This window comes from Cyprinodon tularosa, unplaced genomic scaffold, assembly GCF_016077235.1.
Source record: "Cyprinodon tularosa strain WSP-4 unplaced genomic scaffold, ASM1607723v1 ctg547, whole genome shotgun sequence".
NCBI lineage: Eukaryota > Metazoa > Chordata > Actinopteri > Cyprinodontiformes > Cyprinodontidae > Cyprinodon > Cyprinodon tularosa.
This window is the reverse complement of record NW_024039282.1, coordinates 264,798-283,599: the sequence shown is the minus strand read 5'-3', so window position 1 is coordinate 283,599 and position 18,802 is coordinate 264,798. Positions and strand designations below refer to the sequence as shown.

The window sequence follows — 18,802 nt, the reverse complement described above, 5'->3', positions numbered from 1 at the left end:
AAACGTTCCTGTAGTGTTTTATTTAGCATTTTGTAAATCCCATTGAGTTCTGTTGCAATAGTCAATATCCCTCCGCCACCGGAAACGGAAATGGGGCCTGTTTACACTTAGTTGTAGTCTTTTCGCAAGGCCCAAGTGTTTATGCTTCACTCTGTGTACTCCGACGTCGAGGTGCTAACGTCTCTGTTAAACACTTTAAAAAACTCTGAAAATGGAATACGAAAGGTGGATTCTTGAGGAGGACATATTGGACTTTGAGTTTGACGGTAGAGGATACCGTCGCCAACTAGTGGTCTGGAGTGTGCAACGCTTCAGATTCGAACGGGAAGCGGAAGTTTATAAGCGGTTGTGATGTATCGGAAAAAATAGTTCTGGGATTTACAAAATGCTAAATAAAACAAGACAGGAACGGTTTTTCTCCACGAAACTTTTTTTGGAACGTCATTGAACAGCGCTGACGACCCGGTGAGTAGCATATTTTAAAAAAAGAACGTTTAAGGTTGTTTTAAGGACATTATCGGACATGCACAATGGAAGCCATTCTGAAGCAGCGAGGGGGGGATTCTGCATGAGCCAAAAAGCAGAGACCGGACGAATTGTCAAAATTTTGGTGTCGATCATTCGATTTCATCCTGGACACTACAGAAAATGGGCTAAAAGTGTTAAAAACCGGAATTCTCCTTTAAGTTTGGCTTTTCTTTCTTAACATAAATGGCCTCCTTCACATTGCCTGAAAACCACCTGTCTTCTTTGTCCAAAATGTAAACATTCTGGTCCTCAAAAGAATGTCCTTTGTCCATAAGGTGTAGATGTACAGCCGAGTCTTGTCCGGAGGTGGTAGCTCTTCTGTGTTGGGCCATCTGTTTGGTTTCTCCAATATGCTCTGATTTTTATATTGGAGAAACCAAACAACTGATTGCCTGCAAAAAGAGAATTACCAGGAAATGGTTATCACAAGAGAGCCCAACCTTAAGCACGTGGACGGACATTACAATGGACATGTATAAAAGTGGAGATTACAGCATTTTTTTAAATCGCACAGCGGAGGCATTTGCTTTGCATTGAGAAAATTGGGTCAAATACGTTACACCATATATATCTGAGTTAATTAACTGTTTTACACAAAATGATTGCTCTATTTTGTACATATTTTTTATTGATTTTATTTTATTTTTTCATCTTTCTCTGTTTTTATGTAATACAAAATATTAATTTGACATTTAGAACAGTCAACAGAAATTGATTCAAATGTACATTAAGTTTTGGTTGTCTGATTTTGAATGTCAATAAAAATAATACATTAAAAAAAGATCAAAATGTGATTAATTAAATTAAATCGTTATAAATTCTGTAACTGATTAGATTAATTAATTAAAGGAGTAGCCCTACTAATAATAAATACATATATTAAAATGCTTTGTCTCAACAGGGTTGCCACTCCCTTCAGCAAGCTAGTGTTTCGTGTTTGGAGCCACCAGACCTTGAAGTCAGACTTGTTTTTAGGCCAGGCCAAGCTGGACCTCAGTGAAACACTAAAGGCCAACGACATGAAAAGTAAGTAGTTGAAATGCAGACAGTTGAAACAAACTAGATAAAACAAACTTTTGCATTTTACAAAATAAATGCAAACTGTTTCACACAAAGATTTGAGATGGAGTTATTTTCTCTGTAGGAAGACTTGAGGCCAATTTATGCATCTGACGCATGGCCTCTGGAACCGTCAAATCTGTTTCTGTGCGCAACCACGCCCCGCGCAGATGTTCTGCAACCGTCGTCATGCAACTCAAAAAAATCCTGACTGCGTGTTGGACAGTTACAAACCCATGCAGCGGAAGTGCACAGAAAAAAAGCAGCTGTGATTGGTCCTTGGTATGCCTTTCTGGCTCTCTGTGTGGCTGTCGTACTCGATTCGGTGCCGTGGCGTGCCATTTTTAAAAACCAAGGAACAACTACAATGGACAACTACGAGGAAAGGTTAATTGAGGAGGTTCAGAAGTACAAGCTGTCGAAGTTCTCGCGAGTTCTCTAATAGGCTCCTCCTTGCGCTTTGGCAGGAAACTGCTAGAAATTCCAGACCGACGGTGCAGAAGCATACCAGCAAAATTGGTTTGCGACCAGACCCAAGCGACATTTGATGTGTTCGGTTGCAGAAGTCTAATCTTTATTTAGCCACATTCTGCAGTTGTGTGTTAGGAAAGGACCAGATACCTTCAGTCCTCAAGAGCCACTGTCCTAGATTATATAGATGTTTCTCTGGTTCAGTACCCCTAGAACCAATTAAATGCTGATTACCAGACCTCCACAGAACTGAATGACATCCTAAGGAGGTAACTAAGGTATTGGGTCATGCTAGGAAAACATTTTAGACATGGAAAGACTTAGAAAATTTTTGTTCTACATAGGGCAGAAGGATTTTGCCAAAAATATAAATTGCGATCATTTTCAGCGATTTCCCTTTGCACTAAGCACAAGCATGTAAATGTTTTTTCATGACCTTGAAAGATTGCTTGTCCAGAGCCGATTTTTGGAGGACTGTACTGCGACTCTCTCCTCCCTTCTTTGTGGTGGCATATCTCCTTCAAGTGGATCACCGCCACCTAAAGGGGTGGAGGCAGAAATGTATCATCTTTTATCTAATGTTAGTAAAAATGAGTTAAATATGCATTTTTTTCTAATTTGAGGTTTTATTGAAAATGTTGTTTTTTTTTTTGAGCTTTTACAGCACTAGTGCCTCATTTTTTTTTAAGTAGGCTGACAGGAAAGGGGGTATGAAAGGAGGAGAGACATATGGCAAAGGACCACATGTTGGATTTATTAACCTGGGTCGGCCGTGTCGAGGAATAAAGGCTGGTTTATACTCAGAAACCAGGTCGTCTGTCTGTGTGTTGCGGTTAATGCAGATACGCCCCCACCCCTTCCGCAGACACTTTGGTGCACTTCTCAGAAATTGTAGGTGACCACAAACAGTGCCGCAGACAGGAGGCCTCTGATTGGTCAAATCTACATCCGCTCTACACTATACACATTTCCTGTTTGAAACCTTACTGGCTTGTTTTGTTTGTATGACTGCCATTGTGGAAAATGACCCGTGAAGATGGACCAGCTAGAAGAGCGAGGTGTGCGAGAACGCTGGGACCCTTTTTCCACCTGGATCTCTGCTGTTTTCTGCCCCTCTGTTGTCGCACAAACTTGTCCCTTGCGTATTTCCAATTCCTCACCGCCTCGGCCGTATCTATACCCACAGCTAGTTCGGGATTGTCCCTCTTGCGTTGTGACGTGGACTAATATAGGTCAGACCACGCCTCAAAATTGGGAATAAATCAAACATATCTGCGTCATACAAGCTATCTGCCACTAGTGTTAATTTTAGCAGCCATTTTTAAATTTAGTTTCAGTTTTAGTCCAGTTTCAGCATCGCTTGTTAGTTTTTATCACATTTAGTCGACATCATCCCATTTTTATTTAGTCTAGTTTTAGTCGACTATAAGTCGAGCATTTTAGTCGTTATTTTAGTCCAAGAAAACATAATTTTATTCGTTTAGCTTTAGTCAACAAAAACTGTCAATATTTTAGTCTAGTTTTAGTCAGGACATAATTTTAACCTTTTGCTTTTTTGTCAGCAGATAATATTTAACATTTCCTAAAATTATTTCACATTTCAACATTTTCTCTCATCTTTTTGATTAAAAAAACACAATTTTAAAGAACACATGCAGACATGGAAGATGTTCTGACAATATTTGCATATTTATTTTGAACATTGTTAAGGTTCAAAGACACAAACACAAATGCTTGCATTAAAACAAAAAATACACCTGACAAGGGAAACAAATAAATAAAATAAAGTGTCTTATAAACTTTACACAAGTGCTGGCTGTTTAAAGCTAGTTCACATAGAATAACAAAATAAATAGATTTGAGGTCAGTGTTGTGAAAAAAAAAACGGATTCAACAAAAGTGCTTTCCTGCCAGCTAGTTCAGATGGTATATAAAGGTACATTATTTAAGGTGAAAAAGGCATAGCTTGCTAGTCCTGAGAGTCAGCTTTGTATTTGGTGTGGGCAATTAAGGAAGCTTGTATAGCTGGCCTGTCATTGTTACTGGGTGGTTGTTGGTGGTGGTGTATCTTCAATCTGGAACAGAAATTAATACAATATCAGGATAGATGCACAGCATAACAGGAATTCCAAGTGTATAAGTAGCATATAGGTCTGTTTTTTTCCTTAACAAAAGCTAAGTCTCTGTAAAAACTACATTTGACAATCCCTTTCAAACTCATACAAACAAACTAACTATCATTTTATGCAGGAATAAATTGCAGACATTTTTTGTGTGCATGCATTTTGGTTGTATTAATATTGATGCCAATTCAAATCAAATGTCCTTGTTATAGTAATGTGCAGATAAACAGAGCAGCATTTAATGTCACCAAATAAAGACATTGGGAGTCCCCAAGCAATGGCTATTTTGAGTATGAAAATCTAGGTTAAAGTTGTTCTAAATTATGTTGTTTCAGTTCGTTTTAGCATACATGTGTAGCTGCCCAGGTGTTTTGTGTTAACTATAGTTCACTTGCAGCTCCTAGATTACCTTAAACGTCTGTCTGCTTTAATCAAACTTGCAATTTAACTGAAACTGTAGTTGCCCTGCCAGTATAACATATCTAAGTTAGCATAAATTTAACTTCACATACAATTCTATCAACAAGTGGCTACGGTCGCTACGTGCTAACAAGCTAACGTAACGTAGCCAGCCTGGATACTAAATGCTATGAAAGTTAGCCAACATTAGTTAGTTTATCATTGGGACATTATAGCCGTTGATTAATGTTACATTATAAACAACCACCACCAATCTTTCTGTTAACTTACCGTAATGTGTTTGTGTTGAACTGCGACGTGTCTCTTCAGGTTTGTTGTGTTTTTTCCAGCTACCATGTGGCCACATTCCTTCCCTTCCACTAAAATCAAGCATTTGGTTTTGTTCTCCACTTCAATGAAGTGAAAATGTGTCCATATCACGTCTCCTCTTTCTCCCGAGCCCCGTGCAAAGCATGTTTTATTTTTAACCTGTCACCGTCTCGCCGTGAATCCAGCTCCTGTCTGCTCCATGTGTTGTGTAGGCCACTCTGTGCCGCCCGCTCCAGGTTTAAAAGTGGGTGTGTGGCGGAAGAGCTGACGAGGAGGCGGCGGAGGAGGAGACAGGATTTGAAAAAACAAAAAAATAATATTATGTAATTTTCGTCTCGTCTTTGTTTGTGAACTAAAATGTCCATAGAGTTTAGTCCAGTCTTTATTTACCGAACTGCATTTTCATCTCGTCTTTATTAGTCCACAAAAATTGTTTCTGATTTACTCCCAGTTATTGTTTATTAGTGGGGATTTTCGTCTCGTCTCGTCTAGTTTTCGTTCGGTGAAAAATGTGCGTTGACGAAAATATTTTCGTTTAGTTTTTGTCAACGAAATTAACACTATCTGCCACACACTGCTTCGGGAGTATAACCAGCCCTTTAGGCTTCCCTACATGGATCAGGCTCGCTAACCACTGCGCCACCAAATCACGCCCATTGCCAAGCCCTTTTATGTGTGCTTTCGATCCAACTGCACAGTTTTCACTACTATGGAGTAGTTTATGCTGTTCTGGTTTAAATCTTTACAAACTTAAAGTCTCTGAATGCGTTTCCATGGCACCATAGAAGTGTCTGCTTTCTAAGAGCTGCTTAACTTTGAGGAACATTTGTTCAGAGAGTATGAAATAAAAATGGTTTCCAGCAGTTGATAGAGTAACCAATCTCCTTGACTCTCAGCTGTAGAAGTCTGCTAGCTATTGCATATTGCATGAAACTGTGAAGGATTTGCTCTAGCTCTTGTGTAATGGAGCATGTTTTGGTTGTGTTCATGGTCCTAAAGCTTCTGCCCATTCTTGTTATGAGCTGCAGGGTAGTGCAGCTTTATCACTTAGAGTCGAATAATTTTTTTGGCACTAGATTATCAGGTTCAGAGTGGACTAATCCAGCGAAGGAAGAAGAATCAATACAAAGCCTTTGATTAAATGGAATTGATCACAATTGTTAAGCTTGTTGTTGTTTTCCTCAGTCTCATATGACTTAATCATCTTTGGCTCATTAAGATTTCTTCCTTTTGCATCATTTAATCCGTTCCAGTGGGGCTAATGAAGGTAAATTTGGAACACTACTTATATGCTGATTGGTTTCATGGCAAAGCAAAAAAAAACAAAAATTACAGACTGTCAAAATAACTTTTTAGTCCAGATGATGCATAAGCTGTACTTTAGTAATGAGCTTCTGATTCAACCTGAGCTGAAGCAGCCCAGTAATCCCTGTGTTCTCGTTCTTACGATGAGGTCCCCAGAGCATGTCTGTCTATTCCTCTCAGAATAGAAAGACATATACCAGAAACCTCCTCATTCAGCCCTATCTGGATGAGCTGTTTTGGACTCCCACACCCCTGCCATCTCGAATGCCACACCCCCATGACCCAAAACCATGGCAGTAGTCAGAGCATGTACAGATTTCCTCTAGAAGCATGGATTACGACATAATATAAAAGCAGGAGAGCTATAAATTTAGGCAACTTAAAAGGGACAAAACACACAATAAGCACAGATTTCCCAGTTGATTGATTAATTAATTAATTAATTGTTAACGACAATAATTAAAATTTTTATTGTAACAGAAATACAAATTCCACTATAATCATCTCAATATAGAGCACAGAGCATTTCCTCTAAATACGTAACAATTTCAATAAACAAACTAACAAGTACACTTATCTGATGTAATGAACTAACCAGGCTGCTACTGACTAAATTGATTTGGCTCAAGCACATAATCAGAATTATTGCAGTTATCCTGTTAAGAAAAGACAGTTTGTGAAGGACAAAGAATTTTATGCATTTTATAAAAACCACCCACTTATAAAAACAGCTGGGGACACAAACGTTAGCTGCCGTGCTACCACCATGTTTACAGGCGCCGGCTTTGTTAGCACCAGTGTTGTGAAGTTGATCCTCTTTGAAATGCTCAGCCTAGAGATGCAAAACTCTCAAGTTGTTTGTTTATAGTTTTTCATAATATCAGACCTTTAACGCCACTCCTTAACATTTTTTTTCTTTTATAGTTTCTGAGTTGATACAGACTCTCCAGCTGTACAGTGACAGAGAGCAAACAGATGTGGTGGGAGACCTGTCTGTCCTTCTGGACGGCATGACGGTGGACCCTGAAGTGTTTGCCTCAGCAGAGGCAGACCATTGCAGTGAGTAAAAGTGAAGTTCTCTTTTAACAATGTCCATGGTTAGTACACAAAGATGGAGCGAAGAGTTCAGAGCTGGTTGAAGAGGAGGAAGCTGACACGCAGTGCTTGATGGTGCCACAGTGGTTTTTAAGTACACGCCAGTGTTTTATCTACATTTTTCCACTGTTATCTAAGAATTTGATAAAACCATTGGTGCAAAATCAGGCCAAGAGCTGAGGGTGCACCCGCAACAACGAATAAGAAAAACATATTGAAGATGACACAAGAACAGAATGTAGCCATGAGGGCACAAGGTAGAGCTCTCACAACCGGCCACTTTGTTCACAAGAGAGGAAGGGGACTTGGGGCACCCACGGCTGAAAACTTCCAACAGTGCCACAGCTCACTTAGTTTGAACGGCACAGTCGTTAGGCAGAAACACATTCCGGTCCACTAGCGGGAAAGAGTCAGCAATGGCGAGTGTGTGGGGCATCGGCCTGGGTATTAAAAACTGTATCCAGAGGATTCAGACTCCAGTTGGTCGCAGCTCCACCATTTCGTGGGCATAGTAAAATGTCATGCACAGGTTGTCATCCCGTTCAGCCTTTTGTATATGCATCCTTTTCAATGTTGGGTCCCATTAATTAATTTGAACCCAGTTCACCATTCACATCATCACAAGGTGATAGTTTCACCGACTTGCGCACGTGCGAGTCCACTGCAAAAAAAATATTAATATTAGTAAGTAATTTTTTATAAATAAGTACATTTGTTCTTGAATTGAGGAGGTAAGTGAGACCCTTTGCCAATGGAATAAGACAATTTACATTTAAAATAAGAAAAAAACAATTGTCTTATTTCAAGTTCATATTATCAAGTTATTTTATTTTAAGAGTAAAAGTACTAATTTCATTGGCAAATCATCTTATTTACTTACTCAAATTAAGGGTAAATACACTTGATTTAAGATTTTTTTCTTATTTCTTGATTGTTTTTGTAGTGCGTGGAAAAGCCCCACATTTCTAATTTCCCGGGATACCATAGCAACCATCCAAACAAGGAAGGCCATCTCCACAGAAGTGGTGGTGCCACTGTCTGAAGTTCTTGGCCCTAACGTTAGCCCTGGAAATTTTTACTCTTTATCGGAGGGTGGCATATTTTATTTAGGACAGACAATATAACAGTGGTTGCTTACATCAAGAGACAGGATGGTCTGCAGTCACATCACACAAACCGATAATCTAGACCAGCTCACGCCTGCTGTCACTGAGAACGAGTCACGAGTCATGAACAGCGGTGCCGACTTGCTGTCCAGAGATAATCCCTGCCACAAGGAGTGGAAACTCCACAGCAAGTTTTTAATCTAAGTATGGAGAGGTATGGCCTGGCAGGTTCAACTGTAGGCTTTTTCTCGACTGGAACTCATTACTCCGACACTCTCCAGGGTACAAGAGACGATGCATGCAGAGATCTTCCAGTCACTGTAGGATGAGCCGTGGCAGCTCCGTCTTTGCAGAGATCTGTTGAGGCAAGCATGTGAAGAGATATTTCATCCTCATCCAGAGCATATGGTTCTTTTTGCCTGGCCTGTCAGAGGGTGAATCTGACTGCCATGGGGTTCCCCAGAATATTATGAACTTAGCTCAGAGTGCAAGGAATGCCTCCACAAACAGTGCATCTGAGTTATTCTGACATTTCTGCAGGAGTTGCTGGAAAACTGCTATTTTTTTCCACTCTGAAAGTGTACTTTGTCACTTTTTCAGCTTGTTATGTTGGTTTTTGGTGTGCCAGGCTGCCCGAAGACTACGCCCAGTGTGGATTAGCTTAACCCTCCATGGGATTCAACGTGGTACTCTAGGCCCCATCATGTGCACCTTTTATATTGATGCATCAGGCTGAGCTCAAAATACTTTAACTTTAGGTAAAGGAGGAGGTGTTAGACTGAGGATCACCACTGTGATGTCAGGTTCTTATACTGGGAGCAAGTCCCTCCTCAGTAGCAGACATCACTCCTGCTTCTGGAGGTGCTGAGGGTGTCATAGAGCCGGGTTCATTCCTTAACTTAAGATTAATATCTAAAATAAAGCTGTTCTATACAATTTTTAAGTAGTGTTGCATTTATGTTGTTAAATATTCTAGTTTTCTGTTGAGCATCCCTAAAGTTAAAGCACATGAATATGTCAACAGATCTATTTTTTTCAACTTTTGCTTGTGTTTCTTTTTTAGGTACATCTAATGGAGAATCATCACAGCAGAATGGGGATCACACTTTGAGGTAGAATTCACATTTTCAACAAACATCAATTAGTGTCAGATTTCTAGTCAGATTTTCAACTTCGTTTGTCTACTGTTTTAATTTTGATTTTTTTTTTTCTGGACAGGCCAAGTCGAGACAGCTCTCCAGCTTTGGACAGTGTGGAGCACAGATCCTCTCCAAGCACTCAAAGGACAGTTAACAGCAAAGGTTCCCCATCGTTGAGCGGGAAGCCGGTTCGACCACCTAGACCGTCTAGGCCTCCTCCCCCAACTCCCCGCAGGCCAACTGTTTCACCAGGTACGACGACAAACTTGCTCTCAGGGCTCTAGACTAACTTTTTGCTCTGGTTGTACCGGTGCACCTAGGTTTGTTGTTGGCTAGTAAATAATTATCTAACAATCTAGTCATGATGACATTTTTATTTTAAGCATACTTCCACAAGAACTTGAGTTCTTCTATAGCTTTACTGAGCTGGCATTTAACAATTTTTACAGAAAAATGTAATAATGGAAGAAAACAAGGTTTCATTTCAAAGTCTAAATCAGAGGTCATGGATTAGCAGACCGCGGTCCGGATCCAGATCCAACCTGCTTGCTAATCCGGACCAAACCTGATTTAAAACATTCATAAGTTGTCACATGTTGTCCAATGACAGTGTCTAACTTCACTTGTAATCACTTGTGATTCACATGTCATACAAATTAGCCAATGAGCTGCTGTCAGTCTGGGTTGCTGCTGCGAGCTACTTTTAAGGGCTGGTTATCCTCCTGCAGCAGTGTATCGCAGTGAGCTTGACGCAGACATTTTTGATTTATGCCCAGTAATGAAGCGTGGTCTGCACTATACGCTGTGGGTCTAGATATGGCCTAGGCGGTGATGAAGTGGGGGCAAGTTTATCCAACAACGGAGGAGGGACATGACGGCGAAAAATAGTGGGGATCCAGGTGGAAAAAGGGTCCCAGCGTTCTCGCACAGCTCGCCCTTCTAGCTGGTCCAACTTGACGAGTTGTTTCCCGGTCATAAAAACAAAACATGCTGGCCTCCTGTCTGCGGCACTGTTTGTGGTCACCTACAATTTGGGAGAGGTGCAGCGGAGTGTCTGCGGAGGGGGCGGGCACGTCTTTTTGTTCACTGCGACACCTACGCAGACGACCCAGTTTCAAAGTATAAAGCAGCCTTTAAACACAGCAGGCAAACCTGTGGCAAGCCGGGCGATTGGAAAGAAGGAGAAGACGATGAGAAAAAGAGAGCAGAGAAAGTGTGGACTGCTGGAAGAACTGCAGTGAAATGGCGTGCTTAAAGGTGACCCTGCACATTTTGAGAATGTTTGGCTCAACCTGCTGCTGTGAAGCAGGATTCTCCACCATGAACATAATCAGAGATAAATGTCGATCCAGGCTCATGAATGAGCACCTTTATATGTGCTTAAGAATGGCTTTGTCTCTATTCAAATCCAGGTTTTAAGCCTTGCAGGGCAGCATAAAGCCCATTGCTCTCATTAAGCCATTGTTACGACCCGTCTAGGGTTGCCAGACCATAACACATTAAAGAGTGGATCCATCCTCTTCCCATCCCAAGTAGCTCACACATACAAAGTTGCACATCTTTAGAAAGTGATTTATTTACAAAAAGGAAAATAATTCTAAAGTTACAACATAAGTGGAGCAAATGACTTCAGAGAGAGCTATATGCCAAAAATAACAAACAAAAGGCAACTGTCTAAAACAAAGAAATGAACCAACTTACCTACTGCAGTATAAGTAAACAAATGACAGTCACCTTACCTCCCTAACTAAGAAAAACAGGAGAAAACTTAAGCAACAGAAATGGCAGCTCACTCTTACAAGCTCCAGAATAATCAGGTGTTAACAGTGTGGCCAGTTGGGAAGAGTGGAGGACGGAACCAGGAAGTCCACATCAGCAGCCTTTTTATAGTTGTCACTTCCAGGAAACCACCAATGGGATGTCATGATGTCATTGTCCTGGAACCAATCAGCAACTGGCACCTGCACACTTACATTTGCACACAAATTATCACCAGCTGTAACACCCCCATTCACAAAAAATTAAACACACCCCTGAGTGTTTAATTCACATTAGTTAAAACTTGTAGACAAAGCATCAGCTAGGATGTTATCCTTCCCCTTTTTATAACTAATCTGCAAGTTAAAGTCTTGCAGCAACAGAGACCATCGCATCAGCCGATGGTTGGAGTTTCGCATTTGGGAGACGAACACGAGTGGGTTATGGTCAGTGAATACCTGTACGGGTTGTGCGCTAGAACCAATATACACTTCGAAGTGCTGTAAAGCCAACAACAAAGCAAGAGCTTCCTTCTCAATTGTGCTGTAATGAACCTGATGCTTATTAAACTTTTTCGAGAAGTAGCAGACAGGATGTTCTATGCCCTTCTCATCCTCTTGTAGAAGCACAGCTCCAGCACCACACAAACTTGCATCAACGTCAAGTTTAAAAGGACGCTCAAAATTAGGCGCAGCCAGCACTGGTTCACTGCACAGCAGTGCTTTGGCAGAGTCGAACGCAACCTGACAACAAGAAGACCAAACAAATGACTTCAGTGGGCTAACAAGTTCAGTCAGTGGACTAACCACATCTGAAAATTTTTTACAAAACCCACGATAAAAACCACACAATCCCAAAAATCGCCGCAAGTCTCTTTTGCTCTGCGGAATAGGGAAATCAATTATTGCTTGCACTTTAGCAGCAATAGGCCGCACTTGTCCTTGACCAACCTGCTTTCCTAAATACGTGATTGTAGCTTTTCCAAACTCGCATTTTGACAGGTTCAAGGTAAGAGAAGCATCACGAAAACGACTGAACACTTCTGAAAGAGTGTCCAGATGTTCTGACCAAGTAGCCGAATAAATGACTACATCATCCAAATATGCTTCACAGTTTTTCACTCCAAACAATACCTTTTTCATTAACCGTTGGAACGTAGCAGGTGCGTTACGCAACCCGAAAGGCATAACGGTATATTGCAGGAAATTATCAGGAGTCACAAACGCAGAAATTTCAGAAGCTCTCGGTGTTAACGGAACTTGCCAGTAACCTTTTAACAGATCCAACTTTGTTACAAATTTAGCAGAGCCGACGCGATCAATGCAATCTTCCATCCTTGGAAGTGGAAAAGAATCGGGTTTAGTGACAGCATTAACCCTTCTATAATCAGTACAAAATCTAGCCGTGTTGTCTGGTTTCGGAACTAGAATACAGGGCGAACTCCATGCGCTGTTACTGGATATGGCTAAACCATGCTCAATCAGATAAGCTACTTCTTGTTGTATTAAAACACGCTTTGTTGGATTTACTCTATATGCATGTTGTTTAATTGGCTTCTCAACCTCTACCTCAATATCATGGCAAAGCACGGATGTTTGGTGTGGATGGTCTGAGAAAAGCAACAAGTTAGCTTCTATCAGGCCGATTATATCCTTTTGGCCAGGCTGTGATAGATGAGATAGGAAAGATTCCAAATTTGCCAACACTTACGAATTTCGCAAGCGAGCCATAGGCATGCAACCAGTGTTCTCCCTCAAATTATCATCTGCTAAATGATATGGTGGGGATGAAGAACAAACTAAAGCAGAAGCAACGGAAGAGTTTTTATCTGCAACATGAAATGTAATGTTTGAGCATGTTAACATGACAAACTCTTGTTTTTCGTTTTCGATCAGGAGTCTTAATCACATAGTTTGTCTCATTAATTTTTCTTTCTAGCTCATATGGTCCTGAAAATCGAGCACGAAGACTCGAACCACTCAAAGGAAGTAGCACCAGAACTTTGTCACCTGGAGTGAAAGTTCTTCTGACAGCTTTTTTATCATATCGAGCTTTCATTTTCTTCTGAGCTTCTGCTAAGTTTTCTTGGGCCAACTGACATACATGAAATAGACGGTTTCTAAAACTACTAACGTAGTCCAACACATTATGTTCAGTTTGACATGACTCCGACAACCATTTTTCCTTAACAAGTTGGAGCAGACCACGAACAGTGTGTCCAAATACTAAATCTGCTGGACTGAATCCAAGGGATTCCTGAATCGTTTCTCTAATGGCAAATAATAGAAGTGGAAGACCCTCATCCCAACTTCTACCAGATTCAAGGCAGTACTTGCGCAACATTGTTTTTAAGGTTTGATGAAACCTCTCCAGCGCACCCTGTGACTCTGTATGATAAGGGCTGGAGGTTTGATACTTAATTTTCATTTCCTTCAAAACTTGGGCAAACACCTTTGACATGAAATGTGTCCCTTGATCTGTCTGAACAACTTTTGGTAGGCCAAAAGTTGAGAAGAAAGTTATGAGAGCTTTCACAATGTTCTTCGCCTTTAATGTGCGTAATGGAATAGCTTCTGGGAAACGAGTGGCAGCACACATTATTGTTAAGATGTACTGATAACCTGACTTAGTTTTTGGCAAAGGCCCCACACAATCCAATAAAACTCGCTCAAATGGTTCACCAAGCACTGGAATGGGATGAAGAGGGGCTGGTTAAATCGGCTTATTTGGCTTTCCCACTAACTGGCATGTATGACATGATCTACAATAATTCACCACATCTGACTTTAACTTAGGCCAAAAAAAATTACGCAACACACGATGATAAGTTTTCTTAACACCCAGATGTCCAGCCAAGCTGGCATCATGTGGGAGACTCAGAATCTGATACCTGTAATCCTTTGGCACAACCACCTGATTTATTCTTTGCAGATCACCTGAATCTGGAGACCAAGACCTCATCAGCACACCATTTTCAACAAAATAGGTCACCGGTGCTTTAGATTCGCTCTTATCTGCAATAGAAAAACAAGAACTCAGTGATGGATCATTCTGCTGTGCTTTAATCAACATTTCCCTAGTAATGTTCAAACTCAAAGTTTCATCTTTGGGAATAAGTTCAGGAGTGTCACCTTTTGACCTTTTTACAGAGTCACTTAAATCAAAGCCATCTTCATCAAGTGTAGCCATAAAAGACCCAGATAAATCTAAGACATCACCCATTTTTCGAGCTTGCGCACGTGTAACTGCACATGCAGGAAACACATTCAAAGTGGCAGCTGAGTCAGTCACAGAAGTAAGCAAAACTGGGACATCAACAACTTCTGGTGCCGGAAACACTTTTCCACCAGCTAAATCATTACCAAGGATGAAGGAAACTCCTTCAATAGGTAATCTTGGACGCACTGCTACTTTAACACGTCCTGAAACTAATGGTGAACATAAGTGCACCATATGCAGAGGAGCTTTGATAACACTCATTTTTATTCCCCACACAAGAATATCTGAACCAAAAGATGAGCCGTCAGATAAAGGCAGGACGGATTCTAACAAGAATGACTGATGAGCAGCTGTGTCTTGAAGGATTGTGATTGGAACTTTATCCTTTTCCTCACCCGTCAAAGAAATAAAGCCCTGCGAGATGAATGGCAAAAACTGTGGGTCAACATCAACTTTGGGTTCTTGCTGAATGTCGCCGCGTATGGTCGGCTGGAAAGTTGACTGTATTAACCCCACACCTGCAGGAGTTTTCATGGTTTTAGCACCTTTTTTCTTCAAGACTGGGCATGCAGCACTTAAATGTCCAGGTGCGTGGCAATAAAAGCAATCACGATTGTTTGATTTTGAAACAACTGATGGCACATTTCGACTCACTGATTTTACAGATACATTTTCAGAAAACGAATTCTGTGAAGGAAATACACTTTTGTGAGTCAAAATAAATTCATCAGCCAAAAGTGCAGCATTTGCCAACGATGATGCTTTCTGTTCATTTAAATAAGTTACAATCCTTTCAGGTAAACATTTCTTAAACTCTTCCATCAAAATCAGTGATTTCAAGTCATCAATAGTTTCAACTTTACACGAATAACACCACTTATCAAACAAAACGTTCTTCTCTCGTGCAAACTCAACAAACGTCTGATTAGCAGTTTTACTAAGACTTCTAAATTTCTGCGGGTATGCTTCAGGGACAAGTTCATATGCTTGTAAAACAGTTTTCTTAAGAATGTCATAATCTAAACTGTGTTCAATCGACAAGCTTGAACACACCTCCTGGGCCATTCCAACAAGCTTACACTGCAACAACAGTGACCAAAATTCTTTCGGCCATTTTAAAGCAACTGCTATGCGCTCAAATGCGCTAAAATAAGAGTCAACCTCAGACTCACGAAATGGCGGAACCAATGTGATGTGTTTGCTAATGTCAAAAGAAACAGAAACAGAAGAACCTGTGCTTGGTGGTTGTGGCGAAACTGCAGAAGCTCCGTTTTGGAGTTCAAGAGCTCTGATTTGAAGACGCATGGCTTCCACTTCCAGCTCCTTGGTACGGTTCTCCACCTCCCTAAGATGGAGTGTGAGACGCAGATCCTCTGACGACATACCTTCAAGAGGTATGGTGCTGGGTTCAGAGCTTGTAGCAGGCATATCAGCCAGTGCTGCGTCTTCGACTTCCTTCACTGCAGCTGTTAGCAACACACCTTTTTCCACCAGTTGTTCACACAGTGTTTCCTTCAGTTCTGACTTTCGATCACTGGAAGACACCTTAACATCATAATGGTCAGCCAATATAAGCAAATCCCTTTTTTTACATCTTTCCAATTTTATCCAAGAAGGTGAACTTACAAAATCCTCAAGAGAAAATCCCTTCTCCATAAGTCCCCTGTGCAGAGAATAAAACTGCTAATCAGAAGAGTGTGCAAACACTTACCAAACACAGAACGAGAGAAGAAACGGACAAGCCCCCAATTTAATATGTTACGACCCGTCTAGGGTTGCCAGACCATAACACATTAAAGAGTGGATCCATCCTCTTCCCATCCCAAGTAGCTCACACATACAAAGTTGCACATCTTTAGAAAGTGATTTATTTACAAAAAGGAAAATAATTCTAAAGTTACAACATAAGTGGAGCAAATGACTTCAGAGAGAGCTATATGCCAAAAATAACAAACAAAAGGCAACTGTCTAAAACAAAGAAATGAACCAACTTACCTACTGCAGTATAAGTAAACAAATGACAGTCACCTTACCTCCCTAACTAAGAAAAACAGGAGAAAACTTAAGCAACAGAAATGGCAGCTCACTCTTACAAGCTCCAGAATAATCAGGTGTTAACAGTGTGGCCAGTTGGGAAGAGTGGAGGACGGAACCAGGAAGTCCACATCAGCAGCCTTTTTATAGTTGTCACTTCCAGGAAGCCACCAATGGGATGTCATGATGTCATCGTCCTGGAACCAATCAGCAACTGGCACCTGCACACTTGCATTTGCACACAAATTATCACCAGCTGTAACAGCCATAAAAAAGAAAAAAAAAACAGTTAGTCCATGTGTTTATTAAAAAAAGTCAGTAAATTGTCTATATACAGAACTAAAAGATTGTTGTTCTCTACTTCAATAACCATTTAGATTTCAAAATGGAAAAATTTTAAATTTTAATAAAAAAATTCAATGTATAACATGTATGCATAAACACCAGCATTTTATTTCAGTCGAATCGATTAATTTCGATTCAATCTGTTTTTACAATAATAAAAGTAGTTCAACTGTGTTTCAAAATACTCATGTATTTTAATTTTTCCTGTCACATTCTTACCGATCTCTTTTAAGCCTTTGCTGATTAAGCCCACTCCTATTTCTTTTATTGTTTTTCCTGTCGTCATCTGTCCACATTTCCTCTTAATTGCAAAATTTCAGATTGACTCAGTGAGGCGTCACAGTGACCCACCTGCAGCCACAGGAAGCTGCATTTTGCAGGACACAAAAAAAGGCTAAACTAAACACTGACGATTGTCCAATTCGGCCTGAGTGACCAGCTGTTTTGTTGTCTTCAGAGGCTGCGCTCTCTGTCTGCCGCCAGATGCGTAGCATACGTGTTCACCTGTGAGCACGGGAGACAGATGGATGTTCTTGTTTGCCTGGCGAGCTCAGCTGTAACTGTAAATAACAAATTTCAAAGCGTTGTCTCAAGGTCCCTGAATAAACTATTTTCTGACATTTGAGCAAAAAAAACTGATAAGTGTTTAAAAAACGCAATTTCTGCAGCTATTATATTTATTAAAATGGAGCTAACAGACTGATTTCATTGTAATTTTGACAACTTCCAAAAAAACAGATGTAAAGTTAAAATACACTGGCCAAAAATTTTAGCAGTGAACACAAAAAAAAATTAAATAAATAAATAAAATCACAGATAACATGATTTGATTATTTTATCAGCCCGGTTCTTGTGTGTTTTCCTCAACCTGCTATTATCTGCATTAGAATCTGCTGATCTATGATAGCATCTCCTTATTGAATACAAGCAGGAGGATCATAAAGCAGCTCTGCTCTGAACTCTGTTGTCGCCTATTTCTGACTGACCTTTTCAACTGATCGTGTGCAGAACTTTAGATGATTTTATTGAAAAGCAGGACCTAAAATAAGTAATTAGAAAAAGAGATCTTACCAAAGTTAGTCTCTCCTCTTATTACAGTGTAAGTCTTATCAGTGTCAAATATTTACCCTGAGGATAACCCGAGTTTGGACAAAACTCAGCTTTGTTTTTAACAACCACTCTATCAGTTAAAGTCATATCTACCCACTGTAAAGAAATACTCAAATCAAACATAAAATAAAATCTGCATGGGCACCCTGACAGATCTACAGACACACGATTCTCACATGACACTGCAGTGCACCATCATAACTTTACCCTTTTTAGTAAATGAAACTAAAGTAGCTAATCTGTTGGATTAGACCGTACAGTCCTGTTTTGTTTTATACATACCGTATTTTCACGACTATAAGGCGCACTTAAACGTCTTTTTTTCCCCCTCAAAATGTGCGGTGCGCCCTTTGGTGCGGTGCGCCTTATGTGTGTTGTAACTGCGACTTTTGAGACCACCTCATTGAGGAGATGATTAAAGAGTGGCTGAATGTAAGGAGACTAGGGGTGTGCAAAATAATCGTCATATCGATGCATCGCGATTCTAATTGTTGTGATCTACTGCATCGATTCTTGAAGGCAAGAATCGATTATTAAAAAAAAAAAAAAAAAATTTTTTTTTTTTTTTTTTTTTTTTTTTTTTATCATTTCAGTTTTCAAGTTGAAACATTTTAATGTTTTCGTTTCATTGGTTTGAAGGACCACTGAGGCCATGTAAACAGCACTGATTATCCTTATTTTGTTATTTTAAGTTTGATGAATCCTAAGATCTTTTTGTCAGTGTGTCCACGCCGGTAATAGTAATATTTCTGTCCAGTATTTGTTTTCATGGCAACACCTC

The 18,802-nt window shown here is 40.2% G+C and overlaps 1 protein-coding gene across 1 annotated transcript in view; it reads left to right on the top strand.

Moving 5' to 3' along the window:
- The window catches only part of LOC119796398 (E3 ubiquitin-protein ligase Itchy-like), a 62,801-nt gene that overhangs the window by 15,622 nt on the left and 28,377 nt on the right, over nt 1–18,802 (top strand). The window contains exons 4-7 of the mRNA XM_038304909.1: nt 1,430–1,554; nt 7,140–7,274; nt 9,480–9,528; nt 9,635–9,807. Coding sequence (XP_038160837.1) covers nt 1,430–1,554; nt 7,140–7,274; nt 9,480–9,528; nt 9,635–9,807 — 482 coding nt within the window. The remainder of the gene's footprint in view (nt 1–1,429; nt 1,555–7,139; nt 7,275–9,479; nt 9,529–9,634; nt 9,808–18,802) is intronic.